We start from the raw sequence: 19,353 nt of genomic DNA, 5'->3' as shown, positions 1-19,353 counted from the left end.
TAAAAGTGATATCGCTTATCATGTCAATGAATAGTTTGTTAATTTTAAATTGGAATAAATATAAAAAAGATATGCTATCATATCCTGGATTCTACTGGAAACTTATGCGGGGTATGTAACGGTAATGAGGCCCCAGATTATGTATCCATTCTAACTGGGCTGAGCCCAATAATGTGGCGGTCATTTTAGATTTTTCAATGGGCCCGGTATCCAATAGTTTCTCAATTTCAATGGTTTTTCGTTTCTTTTTCTCTTGGCCCAGATTATGTCAAAAATTAGAGGAGTCGCATGACGCGGCCGCGAGCTCATGAACTTTAATCCATAAAAAAATAAAAATAAGAGTGATCCTATATTATAATTTATGCATTGAAATGTTTTCTATTAAATTACACAATATAGATAAATAACTGAATGTTTTTGTTTAAAATTGAATTACGAAAATGAGTTTACATAGTGTAATAAATTAACGAGTTTTCTTTAGTGAGCCGCCATAAGGAGGATAATTTTTTTTAAAAGATATTGAGAGAAAAAGTAATAAATTAATAAGTTTTTAACGAAAAGGGTGAAAGGTTAATGGTGGGCGGCGCGTGAAGATAGGTTAGAATAAAGCATTGCTCCATTGCTTGAAGACCACGTCACCCCTTCTTTTGCTTTTCCCTTGAAACCTCCCCTCATGCATGCAAGGAGATGTGGCAGAGTCAATGTGGACCTTTCAGATCATTACTAGATTAATATTTTTCATTTAAAAATTTATCACATAAACTAATTTTAAGTGGATGAATTATCCAAACAAATATATTCATCCAGTCCTAAATATAAAAGTCCTTTTGTAGTGTAATTTACACTATAAAAAGAGTCTTATACATTACAAAACGGATCTTATATTTAGGATATAAGGAGTATAATTTATTTATTTGTTAAACAATAAAATAATAAGTACTTAATTAGATTAGATGGACGGCGCTCAAGAAACCAAACTCGCTTTAACTTGCCCGTACCTTTTTGCACGCCAGCTTAGTGAAACAAGCTTGTTTGCTGGCTGGGCTATGGCTGTTGACTTTTTCCTCTAACCCTCTAATTTTAATCTCTCTTCTCACTTTACACACTATACATATTCTTCTTCTTTTTGAAATCTGCACAAACATACACAGTGATTCGCATCAATTGTTATTTTATTTGAATTAAAAAGAAAAGTATGAGCGAAATCAAATTTATGATCTCCCAATTATAGTGAAATTTAATTCATGTCACTAAATTAGGTGGTCATTGCTATTATTTGCATAAATCATTATACTCCTCTTGTCATTAATATAAAACATAATCGTTGAGTTAATTTTGATTATAAATATAAAACTTATTTCTTATATTTATTAATTTTTCCTAAATTACTCATGAATACTCTTTCAACTATAATTAAGTAAGTGAGGGAGGAAGAATATTAAAGAAGATGATTATGGTGTTTTAAGAAAAATATGTCATATTTTTTATAGTTAACTAACTTATCTAATTTTCTTAATCTAATCAAATTAGTTAAACATGTCTTATATTAAAGACCAGAAGAGTATCATACAAAATTCAGAAAATATGCCTGAGCCACTTATCATGTTTCTTCCTATGTGAAAGAGAAAAAAAGGTCAATAGTGTTGATTCCGCAAAATGAAAATTCTCATATAAATAGGAAGTTACTGATTTGGTTCTGTTTGATTCCTTCTTGGGCAATGAGGTGTCCATGGAAATGGCTGCGAAGTTTAATGATCAATTCTTAAATGTGATGGTGATGGCTGATTAGATTCCTAATTAGTAGGTGTTGTTTGAAGGAATCCGTATTCTTATAAATGAAGTAACTTTTGCTTTTAAAGGAAAAGTCATTCTAGTAACTTAACTATAGAATTGTTTAAAATAACTTATAAGTAACTTTTCAATGATGATTTATAAAATTTAAGATAAGTATATGATAAGAATTCTGTTTTAACTTATGTGAAATGTATTTATAAATAATTTTAAAAATGATGCCAAATGGAGTTTATATTACTAAGGAATTATGAATGATCTTTCTCATTTTACAGGACTTTAAATCTTGATTTCCTATTCTCTTAAAAAAGATAGAATATTTATATCTAATATAAATTATTTGGCGCAACATAACCTCTCTAATTAAGTCATACTAGGTAATGACAATATTATCCTGGGAACTAAAGCAACAAGGTTCATGAATTACTGTCATGAGTCATATTTAGACCTTGTATGAGTCATGTCTTATGAATGCTTTCAATATACTTCATATGTATGACAAAAACAATAAAGTCAATGCTTCCTCGTTGGCTTGACTTGTTGCGAACTTCGATGAAACTTTTCATTGACTCGGCCGAATTCCTAAAAATAACTAAATCTAGTCTGCCATGGCTTGAATTTATAGTATGCTTGTTTGGACATTTTTTCACCCAATTGAACAGCTTCAAAATGCAATAAATTAGTAATAAATTTTTATATTCACTAATTTTTTAATTTTATAAACACGGCTAACCTACCCTCATGAAAAAAAAAACAATTTGTAGGAGTACCAACTTGACTTCAACTATTTGCTAACAACCTCTTAATTTAATGACACCCCAAACCTCTTCTCATAAAAAAATTACGAGTCTGTGTCCTAATGTTACAAAAACCGAACGAGATAGGTGGGCGTGTAGTTCTTCTCCTCAGCGCAGAGAACTTTTAAATTGCCTATATTGGGAAGGGAAAAAAAAAAACTTATCTCCATGGTATTTGTTTGCCTCCAATTAAAAAAAAAGGCCTTTTTATCTTTTTGTAAAACAAAATCTCTCTAACATATTTACTTCATACCACACAGGATCACACAATCACTTAAAACAAGTTAATTCAAATTCCTCCTAAATCACCCGCACTGTGTTTGTAGTTAGATTAGATTAGATGATATTGTTATGTGCATTAGAAAATGTTCACTAATTAATGACTCATCAATTTCTTAGCGTTGGAGAGAAGCTGGGAGTGGAAAAAGACGCTGAAAGGCTGTCATACATTGCATATGCACTATTGCTTGAGTGCCTCCTGGAAGAAATGATCTGTGAAACATATTATTATTATTATTATATTGTAATCATAGCTATTATCCAAATCACCGCATTGGATGAAAAAGGTAGAGGCAGCACGTGCCGGCATGTGCCTCAGACCTTGCCTTAGCTTTGGCTTCCTAAGCAATGCTTCATGATTCCCCTTTTCTCATCCTATCGCCGGCCAAGCCCCAACAAAAGCAACCTCTCCTTACACGTGGCCCCTTCCCACCAACGCACCACAATACGGCGGCCGCCCATAAATTCATCGCAAACAACAAAAAGCCCTTCCATTCCCACATCACCTCCTCTCTTTCCAGCACCCATCCAATCACATCACACCAAAGTTTCAACCTTTCCATATATGCGTGTGGTTGTGTATATAATAACACGAGAAAGGTCAAGCTTCTGCCAAACTAATCTCAATCTCAAACACAATAAACTCACAAATGGAGTGGACTAGGGGGCACACCATCGGCCGGGGTTCCACCGCCACCGTGTCGGTCGCTGAGTTTCATGGGTCTGGTCGGATTGTGGCTGTCAAGTCTGTGGAGCTCCAACGGTCGGAATGCCTTAGGAGAGAGCAGAGTATTCTATCCACATTGGAGTGTCCTCATGTTGTTGCCTACGAAGGTTGTGACACCACATTTGAAAATGGTGCGTTCATGTACAACTTGTTCATGGAGTATGCGCCTTACGGGTCGATCGCCGACGAAATTCGCGAGCGTGATGGTGGGTTAGATGAGTTTATGGTTGGACATTATGCTCGTCAAATTCTGCTTGGGTTGGACTACTTACATTCCAATGGGATTGTGCATTGTGATTTGAAAGGCCAGAATGTTTTGCTCACTGATGAAGGGGCTAAAATTGCTGACTTGGGTTGTGCCCGGAGAGTTTCGGCGGAGCAGAATTATGGTGGGGTGATTGCCGGCACCCCGGCGTTCATGGCACCAGAGGTGGCGCGAGGGGAGCAGCAGGGGTTCCCTGCCGACGTGTGGGCTCTTGGCTGTTCTGTGCTGGAGATGATCACCGGAAAAGCACCGTGGCATGACATTTCCGACCCGGTGAGTGTCCTCTATCGAGTAGGGTTCTCCGGCGAGGTACCGGAGATTCCAAGCTTCTTGTCGGAGCAAGGGAAGGATTTTCTCACCATGTGCTTGAAAACAGATCCGAACGAGAGGTTGTCAGCAGGTGAACTTCTCAAACACGAGTTCGTTCAGGATTCAAACACAGCGTCGAAGAAATTTGATGAGCCTAGTTCAAATTCCCCAACTAGTGTGTTGTTGGATCGAGATATCTGGGACTCGTTTGACGAGCTGCAGAAAACCCAAACACCGGATCTGAACCCGACCCCGACCCATGGTCCCGCCTTCTCCTGGGATCCTCCTGGCCCCAGAAGTAGAATTCGTCGGTTGTCTTCTTCTATGCCCAATTGGGAATGTGATGACGAATGGATCACAGTAAGAGACAGCAGCATCAATGGCGGAGAATCTAATGAAGAAACAGAGAATTATGGATTAGACAGTTCAAATTACATTAGAGAGGACAATTATTTCATTGTTATTGGTGAACCCAGAACAATTAGTACAGTTGGATTGAGCGAGTGTTGTAATATTAATGATTATTTCTGCATCAGAGAATCTTCATTAGGAAATTCGCAATGTATAAATATGGCTGCCAATAGAAATATATTGCATGACTTGCTTTCAGTTTTCCCTCTCTCTAATCCTACTTTTGGAAGCATAATTTTCTGTTGCCTGTTGCTTCTACAGTAGCAATCCGCTATAATTACTGCGGTAAGAAAGAACAGGGGAAAATAACTGATGAGGTGGCTCTAGATTCGAACAAAGACCAGAGGCATAATCACTTTTAATTTAAATTTCAAGTCAAAAACTCCTGTGATATACATTAAAATATTTCTTAATTTGATGGATCTTTTCAGCGCTTGAAATTTTTTCGAGTCCAAATTATGATATCGAAATTGAGACAAATACACAAAATTATTTATTAGAATTAGATAGAAAAATAGACTATACTAAGTAAATTTTAAAATATTAATAATATTAAATACAATAGTTTATTATAGAATAAGTAATACTACCTCATGTCTTTAATGTGAGATATAGTTTGTAGTTTAAGTTAAGGAATGAAGGTAGTTCATAAAAAAAATTCACACGTCTTGATTTGGTTGATAACAAGTGCCTTATATATACGAAGCCAAGTATATGAGTTACTAATAGAGGTTAATTGCTTAAATATAAAATCTCAAGTTTGGGTTTATATGAATACTGAAAACATATTTGGGAGAACCATTTCAGATTAAACCCAACAATGCTCGAAACTTGAAAGTGAAAAGTCCAATACTAGTTAAGTTCCTTTTATCTGGAAAAGCAGTGCATACAAATTATTGATAACTTTCTTGGATTTGTTTAACGTTCATAGTTGGTATTAAATCAAACCAACATGCTGTACCAAAATATAATCACGATTCACAAATCAGCAGCAGACACTTCAGGCTTCTATACATATTTTGTCAAATCTTGGAGGCAAAACAAGTTCTCTATATTTCACCAATGAAAAAGAAAAAACAAAGAAAAATAAACAATCTACAGCAGGCAAAAACAACTCAACACTGCGTATGAAAATAGGATTTATCACATTTTGTTAGCACAAAATTTATCCAACTTCATTCCATTTCAGTAGAATGAAGTCTAAATTTGAAGCCAAAACAAAAACTTCTCTTGAAGAACATTGTTGGGAAAGATTGATAGCCTCTTGTCAGCATAGTGCCATGGTACTCAAGAAGAGTGCGCCCGAAAATGTGTCCTTTATATGTTCTTCTTGCCACCTGAGTGTGAGAATCGGCGATCAGATGAATCAAGTTCGTTGCGGAGGTTCTGGTTTTCTTCGAGCAAGCGATCATACTCAAGAAGGAACCCCTCGGATTGTTTCCTCAGAGCAACTGCATTGGCTTCTGCAACTTTGACATCTTCTGTTTTTGATACAAGTTCAGATTCCAATCGTTCAAGTTCTGCTCTCAACTTGGCTGACTCTTCTTCCAAGTCTTTCATTTCTTCTGGACTTGCAATTTTTTCGTCTTCGGGCCCTCGTACTTGATTCTTAATAGCCTCCACGCTCTTTCTTTGCATTCGAAGTTCTCTTATGTAATGGTGCAGTCTGTCAACCATAAATACGAGGAAAATCACAAAACCTGCAAACAAGGCCAAAACCAGACGATCAATCGCTAACAAGAATGAATATCTTCATCCAAGTATTAGGTAAACTCCTGCAACTCTAAACATTCTTGTCTTGATTGGACTGGAATTTAAGATATGGCCATCATTAATGTGTTTTAAGGTCTGAACGGGTGTTCTTGGTAATTTAATGGCACTATGTTGGTGACATGACAATGAAAGCACATTAAGACAATGAGTTGATTGATTTTTAAGGCATCAGAATGTGAATGAAGTGATCTTCCCTGTTGAAGTCCCAAGATTCTTCATGGAATCACATCTGATCTCACTATGTTTACATATAATCATATATAGCACAGGGAAGAGAATAATATATGACTAAGAAAGATAAGAAAGAAAGCAAGAGCAGAAAGTAAGCCCCTTTACTAAGAAATGGAGATCTCTGCGGATTTAAGCCCCAGAGCAAAATTGTCATTCTGTGACTTCTTTGTTATGAAACTAAGTAGTCTTCCCCTTCACAGAATGAATTCAGGAATGAAACTATGATTTCCACACAAGATAATTTCCACACTGCGCTTAAAAGAGCGCCTTAAGCAGGAAGTATTAGGGGAAACACAATTATGTACTTGAAAAAATCTTGAGAAGAAAGAAAAATTACTCATATTCTGCGATACAAAATTGCAACAATATTTGGACAAGTTAGTAATTGTTGAAAACTATTTAACCAATATTCATTAAACAATTCCGGTAGTTACATGTTAGTGAGGAAAGGACTATAGAAATATTAAGGCCATCAAGATCAGGCTGAAAGAACTGTCACGTAGCACTAGTGTCTGGATCAAACTGAGATACCAGGCTTTATTGACACAGTAGCTGGGGAAACTCTTGCCAGACGCAATGCCTATGCACTACATGCAGGGAAAACAGGAAGCAAGGTAAACTTCATGTATGTGGTCATCATCATAGAATAATCTTGCACAGAAGCTAATCCCTCATCTTCCATCAAACTGAAGTATATCTGATAACTCAAGATTAAGACACCAGAGGAACAATTGAGTATGTACAAGGATTTGTTTATCCATGTGACTGCACTACCTTTGAAAAAGCAATCATCATCAATATATCAAAAACTTGCGTCCATACAGTTAATACATAGGTCCTCTGCCCTTTATTAAAACGGTATTTGAAAACCATTGAAGGCTGGTTTTTTTTCCTTTGCTGGATATCAACCCCCCTCCCTTCCTCTTTCTCAAGAACTACAACACTTTTCGTAAACTCACATTTACCATTTTATTCAGAAGCTTGCGTAGCTTCAGATGCAACCCGCAGTTCGCTCACTGTAAGTTAAGAAACTAAGAAATCACCATTGAACAGAAACGTATTCTAGACTCAACTATAGAATCTAGACACGAATTCTGGATTCCACGATGATGGAAGGACAAAGAAGGTGAATTCATTCAGTTAGATCTTAACGCATAAAGTGACACTCATTCGATAAAGCAAATTCCAAGTTTGAATCAGATTCGCCTATCAAGCCACGATCTCACCCAAAGCCATCCTATTTAAACTTTAATCCCGCAAAGAATCCTAATCAACTTTAAGCCAGGAGAAAAAACAGTGAAAACATTTCCATTCAGGTTAAAAGCAAAATTATACTCGAAAAAGCGAAGGGAGGAATACCCATAAGAGTAGCTTCAAGAAGGTGCCGCCCCATAAGAACCTGATCAGTAGGATTTGCAGCTCCATTTTCGATCCCACGCTTCCAAATCTCCATCATGCTGTAAACAGTGGAAAGCAAAACGACGATAATTGTTCCGGCAACGGACTTCACCATTAAGGGTCCTCTGCCCCGCTTCAGCCGATCCAAGCCCATGATCACCAGCTTCCTTAAAGGGGTCTTAAATAGCAGTACCATTATCAGTGCCATCTCCAAGACAATCACTAAGAACAGTAAATTAATCATCTTTCTTAGCAGTGAAGTTCAGAGACTTATAGATCTTTACTATTTGATTGAGGTTTATTGATAATTGACTAGGAGTTAACGAGACAGAATGCTGGATCCAATTCTAGGATTTAGGTCACACAGTCATAGAGCTCGAATCAAGAGGAGAGGGCCGGTTAGAATCTGACAGCAGAAATATGAGTTGGCAGAATGGAGACCCTGTTAAGAGCTTAAGAGTTAAGACTGAAGAATTCTCAATTCTGAAGGAAGCAAACAGAGTGGGTTTCCACCTCTCGTCACTGCTTCAAAATTGGCAGAGCTCTTTTCCTGTTAAGTCCTCAAATTTTCTTGTTATTACAGTAAGGACCCAAATTTCTTCTGTGCTGCTGCTCGCTTGCTTTTGCTCGTGACTTTTCTTCCCCATCTTCTTTCCTTCCTCTCCCTGTTTTTGTTTTTTTCGACAGGGAAAGAATTAGAAGATTTTCGTTTACGTGTCAAGTAAGCTTCTAGATAAGTTTTTGATTGAAAACTTTTGCATGAAAAAAATTAACCATATCGTTGTATTTTTGTTCCCCCTATTTTTGTTATATATTATCATTTTTTTTCGTCTTTATGTTATTTCTTTTCTTTCTTTTTTTTAAACAACAACTTGGTTTTTACGAAAAAGGTGACCCGCATATTAATTACGCGCACAATCACATAATTGACACTTTTGAATGCTTTTGAGAAATAAAGAAAATTTAAATAATTTTTTAATTGATTGTAGTATATTTTTGAATGTAGGGATAATTTTGGAGGTTATAAAAATAGCAAAGAAGCGTGAATAAAGATGGATCCAATTTAGTATGAAACTGAATTTAAGTTTAGTGAGAAAATGATATGTGACGGAATGGGGTTTCTGTCATCAAAAAGATGGATTCAAGTTGTAAGAAGCGTGTGGCAACAAAAGGAAAGGAAAGGAAAGATATAATTTGGTAAGGCTATCAAACAAGTTGCTCTGCACTTTAGCTCAGAAGAAGAATATGTTATGTTAAAGATGATATTTGCCTTTTATTCATTTTTTAGAAAATGAAAATGATCCAGTACCCATACCTTGGAAAAAATAAATTTTGAAAATGACTTGAAGAAAGTCTCTTGAGGAAATTAAGGAAACACAACTTGTTCTATTAAAAATTTAAGATTTATTACTCTACATGATATGTTGAGCCTGAGGGTAGGGCTTTGTCTCATTCAATTTCTTTGTGCCTTCATTGTTGCTTTGTGCTTGTACTTTAGAGTGCTACCAAGGTTGAAGGATAATGTATTTAAATGAGGAAGAAAACCAATCTTATTTTTCTTTAAATTATTAACTCCTGTTCTAATTATAAGACCTTATTTATAAAAAAATTGTAAGTACCTGCGATCTTAATTATAAGATCTCATTTGTAGATTATAAAAAAAATTTTATAATTAAGACCCTAGGTAGTATTATAATTTTGATCTATTATCACATTTTCAATCACACGATATATGGATGTTGCTTCTTTCTTTCTTTTTTTGGGCCAATCACAAAATCAAGTTTTTTAAATTAAAGAAATAGCCATTCACCCAAAATATATTTCTTGATTTATAAAATATTAAATATTTAAAAATGATAAAAATGGAAATAAGGAATGAATCTCATATATATATATATATATATATATATATATTCACAAGACACCAGATGCTCCTTACATTAGAAAAATAGTTAAAACTGATTTGTATAGAAAAGCCGAAATGCTTTTTCGCTAACTCCATAAAAGATGATTATTATTGAAGTTTGTCGGCACAGCTTGATCTCCTCACATGAACACATCATCCGTTAATCATGCCGACCTTAGTTTGATCAAATTTTTTAATAATTAATTAATTGTAGATCTGACGTTGTTTTTCTTTTTTTCAGTGTGGTATTTCAGTTTTTCTTTGCTACAGATTGTCGACCTTTAATAACATGTGTAAAGGCCCAATAAACGTTTAAATGGGCCGAGCTCTCCCTTTCTTCTATGGGCCCATACATTCTGAAAATTAGCATTTATCCATATTTGATGGTTTCTCATGGAGATTCCGGGAGTGTTTGGCAACCTCCAAGTCATAGTTTCAGAAATATTTTTTCGTAAAACGAGACAAATTCCTCTATATATTTACTTCGTAAACCGTAAAAACACTTTTGAAACCATGGTTTGGTTTCTATCCAAACACCCCCTCCGCAGCTCGTTCAACGACTTAAAAAATTCAAAGCATGTCCAACTCGTAAGGCATACTAGCCGAAGGGGCAAAGATCAAAGTTCTATTCAACAAAATCCAAAGCTATACTGTTAGATATACTCCGAGTCATGTCTTTTTCTTTTGAAAATTCTATCAGTATATTTCTCTCATCCCTGATTACAAATAAATCATCAGATACCAGTGTAGTTGAATAATAAAATGTATAAATCGTGTATAAAAGAATAAAGATATTAGAGGCAAAGCCAAAATAAATCCTAGAAGTTTATGGACACAGTAAATCAATACAAATGAAAATACTCCTAGAACAGCTTGCTGGCAAAATCTTCATCACTGGTCTTCTCCTGATCTGTGGATGCTAATGTAGCAAATTGCCTGAGTTCAGATATACTCCTGCTTAACTGTAAAGCCATTTTGATCTCTAACAATTGCCCATTTTCTCTTGTATCAAATTCTTGCTCCTTCATGTTTTGCTCTATAGTCTCTTCCATGAGTTTCAATAACCCAGAAGCTCCCCTGTAGAACTCAAACATCATCCCAATTTGCCCACCATGCTCTATTGTGTTCACAACACTGGCCAAAACTCCACCCATGACTCCGGCCATCACAGTCCAGGATGAATCGACAGAACCTAAGAAGGAAGAACCCAAAGCTGCAATCCCAGTGAGTAATGGGCCGGAAATTGCCAGTAGCTTGTTAAATTTCAAAGCTTTTTCACTCAATCTCACACATTCCGCTATGTCCTTTCTTCTCAGAACTCTCACGACCTCTTTTAATTCTTCTACCAACCTGTCATCCCATCCATTATTTCCCTTTGATCTTGCACCGAATTTTTCTCCTTTTGTTTTACCCCAATGCTTCAATTCAGGCCACCACCTTGCTGGTTCTACTTTTCTGGGGAATTTATCAAGCATTGAGCCTAATAAAGGAAGTGGGTATGCCTTATCCAATGCCAAGACTTTCTCCATTGCTTCATTCACATCATCGTCATTAGGATCCCCAAGAGAAAGCCTTGTTCTGAGTTCCCTATGAAGCTGCTTGAACAATCTAGTTGCGTTTCTTTGTTCTTCTGCAAGCTGAGATGGCTGGATCTTGTTCATCACCACAAGCATCCCGGTGACTGCAGCATAAAGAACTGTCGAAGAAACCTTCAGAGCCAAAAGTGGAGCATTGCCTGTACCAATGGCTGCAAAAGCAGCCATTGTTGCGGCAGAGAGAGTCATCATGTTAATGGATGTCAGGAGAAGGTGATTCCAATTGTCACGTTGTGTTCCAACGTTTTTATGCATCTCCACTCTATCTGCTACAATTTCCATTATCAAATGAAGCTTAGCAACCTCCATGGAAACTTGATCACTCTTGCAGCTATTGAGGGCAGAGTAATGAAGAGAATCATCTTTTATCTGATTTGTGGCTATGGCAGTAGATGGGATATAGTTATTTATATTCAGCTCTGCCTTCAAAGCTTTATTATGATCAGGAACCCTCGGAAAAGAGATCCGACGCACCCGGATCTTCGGCACGGTGTTTGTGGCAGCAATTGTTCTTGTTCTCTGGCAGGAGAGTGAAGAACAAGAAACTGATGATGCGCTTGAAACAAGAAGCTTGGCCATGTGCTATTATGACAACGCAGGTGTAGTGTAATGTTTAGATTCTTGTAGATATAGATGATTTATATGGGAATGTAGGCTGGCTTTGAAATGTTTATTATATAAAACAGACCGACAGAGATGTGTAAAAGCTCAACGAAGGATGAATTTGAATCCACTCCTCCGAGTTCTCCTCCCTATTCTGACTTTCAAGTTTCAACGACCAACCGAGTAAACCGTGAAGCCATCCAAAACTTACAAATAATTTATTTCAACAGGACTTCAGAGTTGAAAATAATGATTATTATATTAACCCTGAAGTTTTATATTGTCTTTCTTTATTCTCACCATCCCTCATATTAAAGTCTTCCCCATCTCCGTTAAACTATTCTTTTAATGCATGGCTAAACTGGCAATCAATACATTTTTTTTTTGGGGTAACATTTTGACGGAGTTTAATAACGTATGGCCGAAGTTACATGACAAATTGTTTATTCACGTGGGTTCGGTAAAATACCAGAGCGTAAATTGTCACAGTATACAGATTTTCAAGTGATGACATTCCAACAGTGCTTCATTTTTCGGACCAATTACGTTCATATAATTCGCCCTCGTTATATTTATTAAGCAATTTTCAACTCATAGTAGTGCCACATGCTTCTCCGAAGTTCACACCTTAATCACATTTCAAGTTTGATAAGATGTCAACCTTTTAGGGGGGCAAAAAAAAAAAGGTAACTTGAATTATGGGTTCACAGTTTATTGTTTTTAAAAGCATTCTAGAGTCAGACTTTGTCGCCAATACATACACTTTCGAATTTTTAATACTTTAATAGCAATTTGAAAGTCATACATAATATTGGAAACCCAGACACACTCGGTTTCACAAGACAGATAGGCAACAGCGAATTTGCCACGTCATCCACAAAGCAAATATTGACCTTTTGGGCAAAAAAATATTTTGACTTTCATGATGGTTTAGCATCCAACTATGTTTGATCTTTTTGAAATACTTCTCCAAACAAACGGGAGTCCTTTTGACATATAGATAAACTACAGGGTATGAACAAGTCTGAACACCACCACCAGACTACATTCAAAGGAATAAAAATAAAATGAAGTCCTTCCAACATATTGAAAATTTAAGATGTCTTCAGTGATTTTAAAATGAAACAGTAAAGCCTGATCAAATTAAACACTTTTGCGCTGTATTCTCATTTACATCAGGCCTTGGTCAGCACCAGAGATCGTGCTCTAAGATTTAAGAATATTCCCCTGAAATAAAATACACATACGGAATTATTTCAGTTTGTCGTTGTTAGCCAAAGAGAATTATGATTAGAGGAAATCAATAAAGCAGGGGAAAAGGGCAAAAATAAATAAGTACCAGCAGAATGCAACTGAGCTTTGGAAAATAACTCGGAAATGGAGAGGCAAGAATTGGTGATTTATCCACCCCACAACAGGCCAGAACTGCAATTCAATTCATTTGGGGGATTCCAAAGTCAGGGGAAAAGGGTAACTTCTTTGAGAAATTATCGGAGTAAATTAGTTTACAGATATTTAAGAATCAAGTTAATCATGAATAAACATGTGCGTGGGTACACTCTTAAGTGAAACTCATATTTCCGAATTGTTATATTTATATGCATGTTCATGATTAAATTAAAACTACTTATGATCAACATAGGGCAGAGCTAGTTGATGCAAGAAGCCAATAAAAACCGAGTGAAATAGATGTGTCAGTAGATCCCCCAGATGAAACATCTACGTTCATGAATTACCGTATTCTATTTTTTTCCCCAAATGGCTTAGTTTCTAAAAAATTTCTGTATTTCTACTAAGGAACATGTTGCCATCATCTGCAATGGAAATAGAACACTACCGTCCACGCTGTGTATTGCACCGATGGGTAGTCCTTCCTAACTTTAGCTTTCACATGCATCCACGGACGTCCTGCATTTCATTCACCTTTTCATCAGAAAGAGCAGTAGTTTGCATGCCTTTCAAGGTTGACTAGCCGTCATGCTCTTTTAAGATTGCTTTTACTTGGAACTATAACTTTTCAGTTTCTTCGTTCTTTGAATTAATAATATGTTGACAATCACGAGTTGACCAGGAAACTCATGCTTTGGCTAACTAAAATTTGACCCTCAAGAGGAATTAATAATTATTTGATCTCATCTTCCACACCTGTTTCTCTGTATCCATGTGCCCAAGATGTAAATACAAAAGTTACGTGTTCTAAATGTACTAACCTTCCACAATATAACCATAATAAATCATGAAAAGCAAGTTGTTCCAAGGAGAAACAGTCAACTGTTCGATCAAAACCTGCGTAAGACAATGTAAAGGAAGAGGAGCCGTTAAAGAAAGACACGTTTTTTTGGGTCTCTCTGTTAAGTTAGGTGATCGGTTATTCAGGTTTTAGTTAACATAATTCATGAAAACTATCCACAATATCTCATTCATATTTGACTGATTGATGCTGAAATACACGGTAATACGCTTGAACAGATTTGTTAGTCTCACAGGGGGCGAAAGCGTGAGATAAGCATATGGATGATCCAATTCAAAGTTTCTAATAGATAAAAAAACAGGTGGTTCAGCAGTTTTAGTACCTTTTTGGCTACAGTTTTTGAATCTTTCTTCCCTCTGAAAATTTTATCAAGTACCAAATGATAAAAATGACCAAGTGGTCCAAGATAAGCAGCTCCAAATATCTGCATGCAATAAAAAGTTCACGTTAACAACGCATAGCACATGCCACCCAACACGGTTGTAGTTGAATTAAACTATCTAAACAAAAACTTATGAATTGACAGCTATATTTATTCCTTTTCTTACAACTAAAAAAATTAAGAATCAGATAAATCATTGTCGATTTATTGTTTCAAGGTACCTCCTCCAGTGCTAATTAGAAAACGAAGGTAACCAATGTCAAGTTTCTTAAAAAAAGGCAGTTAATATCCTTAAACTTGTAGAAGAATATGTGATTTTTACCCTTGGCTGAAATCAATCACCATCAATGCAGTTCACTCCAACCTTGGGTTGCTATGACCAGAAAAAAATTTCTATCTTGGGATCTGCTTTATAACCTTTTTTTTTTTTAATAGTTTCACACATTTGCCTTCATAAATCAAAATGTAACCACGAGGCGCACAAAAATCTCCCCAGGCACAAAGGATGTCATATACATACTCTGTTCAGCATTACTACAAACAGCTTATGTTCATACGGTCCACTGTCTTCGTTACGTAATTTCCTACCGGATTTTTTTTTTTCGCTTATCAATAAACCAATACGTCTGTTACAGATGAACATTAGAAACTTATGAGCTTACCACTTTGAGAAGAAGTCGTCTCAGTTGAATTTTTTGTATGCCCGTTAGCTTCTGAGAGACTATATCGCTGATCCCAGACAACACTCCCGCTGTGATTACCTGGTTTAATTTAATCCCGAGAAGGAAATTGACATTAACGCGATAAAAATCATAAAATCGAACCCAGATGATATTTCACCAGTCGATTTCCAAAGCGAAGGGAGGGGAAGAAAGGCCGCAACTTCCGATCAAACAAAGGGTCAACGGAAATGAAAGCAGAAGCAGAGAAACAGTGGAGATAAAGGAAGAGTGAAACCTTGGTTCTGAGAGGATGTTGCCGGAGCTGTCCAACGTAATTGTTTAGTCCCTTCTTCGCAATGGATCCCATCTTTGCTCAAAGGTTTGACCGGAAGCTCTCTGTGCGACTGTGAGAGAAGTACTCACCTGCCCCTCTTTTTCCCTTCTCGGTATCGAGGTCGTCCCCAACTTGTTGCAAAGCATCTCGCCAGCAGTAAATCACCAAACAAAGCATAATTAAAAAAAATATTGTGTGGTTTTTCATTAAAAAAATTGCTAAGAAAAATCAGGGTTTTGTAACCCAATTAACAGTAAACACTTTTTTAAGGCAATAAATTCAAATTAACACTGGACAATCACGTAGGCGTTAGTTAAGGCTTCTCTCTTGTTATCAGAAAAGGCAATAAATTCAAATAACCAGAAGGCTAAAATATACATTTAGTCTTTTAATTTTATGTAAAGTTTTAGTTTGGTTTTTTAATTTTAAAAAGTATATTTTTAGTTCTTTAACTCTAAAATTATTAGTCATAAATGATGATTTTTTTTTGTAAAAATCATAGTTATTTTGAAAATTAAATTTAATATTATAGTACTCCCTCCGTTCCTTATTATAAGAGACAAATAACCGAAGTACGTTGATCAAAAAAACAGTTAAAATTAGTTAAGAACAATTAATGTGTAAAAAGTATAATTTTTTTCCAAAAATGCCCTCATTAATAAGGAGAGAGAATATGAGAGAGAACAATTAAATTATTAAAAGAAAGAGAAGTGGGAGGGAAAGAGAGTGTGAGTTGGAAATAATAAATATGGGTAAAATAGTAAATCAACACAAAAAAGTAGAGACAACTTGTAAGTGTCTCTTATATATAGGAACATGCCATAAGCATCAAATGTCTCTTATAATAAGGAACGGAGGGAGTATTTAGTAGTGTCTTATCAATATTCAAGGGCTCAATATTATCGTTTTTTATGAACGATTCTAAAATTAGAGAACTAAAAGTTTACTTTTTAAAATTAAGATATCAAAATAAAATCTTATATAAAGTTAAAAAAAGAAAAGTATATTTTAGCCTAACCGGGAAAAAAAAAAAAAAAAGTCCCAAGCCATAATGATACGGAGAGAAAGACTAGCACGAATAAGGATTAACGCACTAGGACGATATATATTGTTTGTTATAATAAAATGATCAATATGCAACGTAACTGCTCGTTGGAGAAATGACATTTGTAAGACCTCGTAAAAAACATAATAATGATTAAAAATAATCTTTTAAATCAGGTTTTTTATAAGAAAAAATAACAATTAAAGACTCCTAATATGTGAAATTATGATTTGGGACTTTCAATTTAAAAAATAGTAAATAAAAACTAGGTCTCATATTGCAAATATGAAATCTTGGTAAAATGTCTGAAATGCCCCTAAGCCAAATAACATATTGATTATGAGAAGTGACAAGTTCACTTTAGTGAATGATAATTTTAGTAGACTTTTCACAACTTGATTAAGGGTATGCCAAATGACAAGTTGATTATAAGAAATGACAACTTTATTTTAGCAAATGACAATTTTAACAAACTAAATCACAATCTGACTGAGGGGCATTTCAAACATTTCATCAAGATTCATATTTTCAATATGAGACTAGGCCTCTATTTGTCATTTTTCAAATTAAGAGTCTCAAATCACAATTTTATATATTGGACCGTGTTTATTTACAATGTTCTCTTTTTATAATTTCTAACGGAATTTTCAACTAGTTTTCTTGATTTCTGGGTCTGAGTTTTAAGTTAATATCTTTACAATCCTGTAAGTTGAGTCTACGCTCGGATTGTTTTGGCTTCTTTCTACTAAGGTTTCCCCCCTTAATTTATTGTACTATTCAAATCAAATCGTAGTAATGTAAATTAATTTTTTTTTAATGAAAAGAATGACTAAATTTAACTCAGCAGTTTCAAACGATCCATAGTTAGGGGAGAAAAAAAACAACATTCTGGACACATCGTACGTTAATCATTTCTTCATGGCAGGAGCATGCTTTGCCTTACTCTATGACCTTATGCTTCTATAAGCTTCTATATATGTTCTAATTCTGCCTAGTGTCTTAATTAGTCTTGGTGAGAAGCTTTAATAGATTTTTTTCCCAACTACTTATCAATTCGTTGTGATTATAATAGACACCACAAGAAACGCATTATCCAACTAATCAATAACTAGTTAAGTTCAGCAAAGCTAAACTTTTCTTACACAAGTTTTCCTAAGCCATATCATATAGCCAGAGAATAAGAAAATCTGAACAAGTTTCAAACATATATAGCTATCTCTTAGCTGAATATATAGCATTGCAAAATTAAAAATGATCATGACCAGCAAGTAGGAGTAGAAATAAGCCAGACCTGTTAGGGGCCTGTGACCTGACCTATAAGTGGCCTAGCTTGACCTATATATATATATATCAGAATAAGTTCAGGCATGTAAAAAGGTCTATTTACTTTATCAAACCAAGTTTAGGCCTAATAATAAGTTTATAGGCCTGTTAGGCGGCTTGAGCCTATTATTTATTTTTTTAAGATTAAAATTGTAAATGGATAGATATTAAAATTTAACTAATTACCCACTGCCTTAACCCCGGTCATCAAGGCAACTCCTTCTTATCTACCTACAATTGTTGTTTTAATTGGAAAAATATCAGCGTCTAGCGAGCATGAATATGTAGGAGGATATATGATTGATCAATGTGCTATTAATTATGCATATATATATTGATATATAGTAATTGTAGTTATTAATTACTTGAGGACCTTGCTGAATATTGGGATCAAAAGGGTCTCCAACTACCCTAGCTTGCCTTCTGCACCACTTTTTTTAATCAGCTTTTTAATTTGTTTTTCATTTCTCAAGCCGTCTTGCCTTTTCTCAAGCAACAAGCATGGTTTGAAAAGGAAATCAAAAGTACAAATTTTGAATTCTAAAAATAATATCATTTCTTGTATTTGTTAGTTATTAAATTTTTTTATAATCTAATTAATACATATTTGGTTTCTTCTTATCAGGTGTTTGAACAAGAAGAAGAAATTGTGTTGAAGATTTAATACTTTGCGGTTTGATGATTTGCTGTAATTGTAGCAACTAGCAAAAACAAATTATGTTAATTTGATAATTTTATATTTTCTGTTTGTATTTTAAATAAATTGGGTTGAATTATTGTAATTTTAAATTAATTTATGTATGTTTGAAACCTGTTAAAAAATCAGGCCTTTTAATAGGCCACGAGCTAGGTCAAGCTCAAGTCGAATAAAAAGTTTTTCATAAGTCATAGGCCAGGTTCAAGTCAACAGGCCTCACCACAGACTGGGCCTGTTAAGAGTGAGGCGTTGCTTGTTTCCAGCCCGACCAGCAAGTTCTTCTAAACTTGGCCAAGGTATGGGAATCTTATATTTTGAGAAAGTGGCTCCTTATTTTCACATATTCTATTAGAGCAACCAGACCATAAGTGATCCATAACTTTAATAGATCACTCAATAATAAAATTTTCACATCAAAAAATTTGAATTCACGATCTCATGAATTACGTGTCAACTCCATACTAACCAAAATGATACTCCTCAGATCCTTAATATAAGACCCATTTAACTAATTTGATTATATTAAGAAAGTTAGGTAAGTTAATTAATTATAAGAAATGTGACATGTTTTTTT

At 35.1% G+C, this 19,353-nt stretch overlaps 4 protein-coding genes across 4 annotated transcripts; 1 reads left to right on the top strand and 3 right to left on the bottom strand.

The window, feature by feature from the left end:
- The first annotated feature begins 3,517 nt into the window (after positions 1 to 3,517).
- On the top strand, positions 3,518 to 4,843 carry LOC114714651 (mitogen-activated protein kinase kinase kinase 18-like). The gene has a single exon (XM_028899412.1). The coding sequence runs from the start codon at positions 3,518 to 3,520 to the stop codon at positions 4,841 to 4,843; it is 1,326 nt and encodes a 441-aa protein (XP_028755245.1).
- A 955-nt stretch (positions 4,844 to 5,798) lies between these two features.
- Positions 5,799 to 8,434, bottom strand: LOC114714624 (B-cell receptor-associated protein 31-like). Its single transcript, XM_028899370.1, has 2 exons — positions 7,943 to 8,434; positions 5,799 to 6,279 (listed from the first exon to the last, which is right to left on the bottom strand). Exons 1-2 carry the CDS (start codon positions 8,223 to 8,225, stop codon positions 5,897 to 5,899), a joined length of 666 nt encoding a protein of 221 aa, XP_028755203.1. The 5' UTR covers positions 8,226 to 8,434; the 3' UTR covers positions 5,799 to 5,896.
- Positions 8,435 to 10,750: 2,316 nt separating this feature from the next.
- LOC114714650 (probable F-box protein At4g22030) lies at positions 10,751 to 12,061 on the bottom strand. Its single transcript, XM_028899411.1, has one exon. It carries the CDS (start codon positions 12,059 to 12,061, stop codon positions 10,751 to 10,753), a length of 1,311 nt encoding a protein of 436 aa, XP_028755244.1.
- A 918-nt stretch (positions 12,062 to 12,979) lies between these two features.
- Positions 12,980 to 15,850, bottom strand: LOC114714625 (peroxisomal membrane protein PMP22). Its single transcript, XM_028899371.1, has 7 exons — positions 15,676 to 15,850; positions 15,381 to 15,479; positions 14,659 to 14,760; positions 14,296 to 14,371; positions 13,923 to 13,993; positions 13,425 to 13,510; positions 12,980 to 13,312 (listed from the first exon to the last, which is right to left on the bottom strand). Exons 1-7 carry the CDS (start codon positions 15,745 to 15,747, stop codon positions 13,261 to 13,263), a joined length of 558 nt encoding a protein of 185 aa, XP_028755204.1. The 5' UTR covers positions 15,748 to 15,850; the 3' UTR covers positions 12,980 to 13,260.
- Positions 15,851 to 19,353: the final 3,503 nt, after the last annotated feature.

Source organism: Neltuma alba, unplaced genomic scaffold (assembly GCF_004799145.2).
Source record: "Neltuma alba isolate B1F8T4 unplaced genomic scaffold, ASM479914v2 tig00011524_pilon, whole genome shotgun sequence".
Taxonomy (NCBI): Eukaryota; Viridiplantae; Streptophyta; class Magnoliopsida; order Fabales; family Fabaceae; genus Neltuma; species Neltuma alba.
Note: the sequence above shows the minus strand (reverse complement) of the source record. Positions and strands in the feature narration are given on the sequence as shown.

Excerpts from the sequence above, each read along its gene's own strand:
- LOC114714625 (XM_028899371.1), bottom strand. The coding sequence starts at position 15,747 with ATGGGATCCATTGCGAAGAAGGGACTAAACAATTACGTTGGACAGCTC. Across the intron at positions 14,761-15,380 it reads GACGACTTCTTCTCAAAGTG|ATATTTGGAGCTGCTTATCT; the intron begins GTAAGCTCATAA and ends TATTGCATGCAG. Across the intron at positions 13,511-13,922 it reads TGCAATACACAGCGTGGACG|TTCTGGCCTGTTGTGGGGTG; the intron begins GTAGTGTTCTAT and ends ATTGAATTGCAG.
- LOC114714651 (XM_028899412.1), top strand. The coding sequence starts at position 3,518 with ATGGAGTGGACTAGGGGGCACACCATCGGCCGGGGTTCCACCGCCACC.
- LOC114714650 (XM_028899411.1), bottom strand. The coding sequence starts at position 12,061 with ATGGCCAAGCTTCTTGTTTCAAGCGCATCATCAGTTTCTTGTTCTTCA.
- LOC114714624 (XM_028899370.1), bottom strand. The coding sequence starts at position 8,225 with ATGATTAATTTACTGTTCTTAGTGATTGTCTTGGAGATGGCACTGATA. Across the intron at positions 6,280-7,942 it reads TCTTGAAGCTACTCTTATGG|GTTTTGTGATTTTCCTCGTA; the intron begins GTATTCCTCCCT and ends CCTTGTTTGCAG.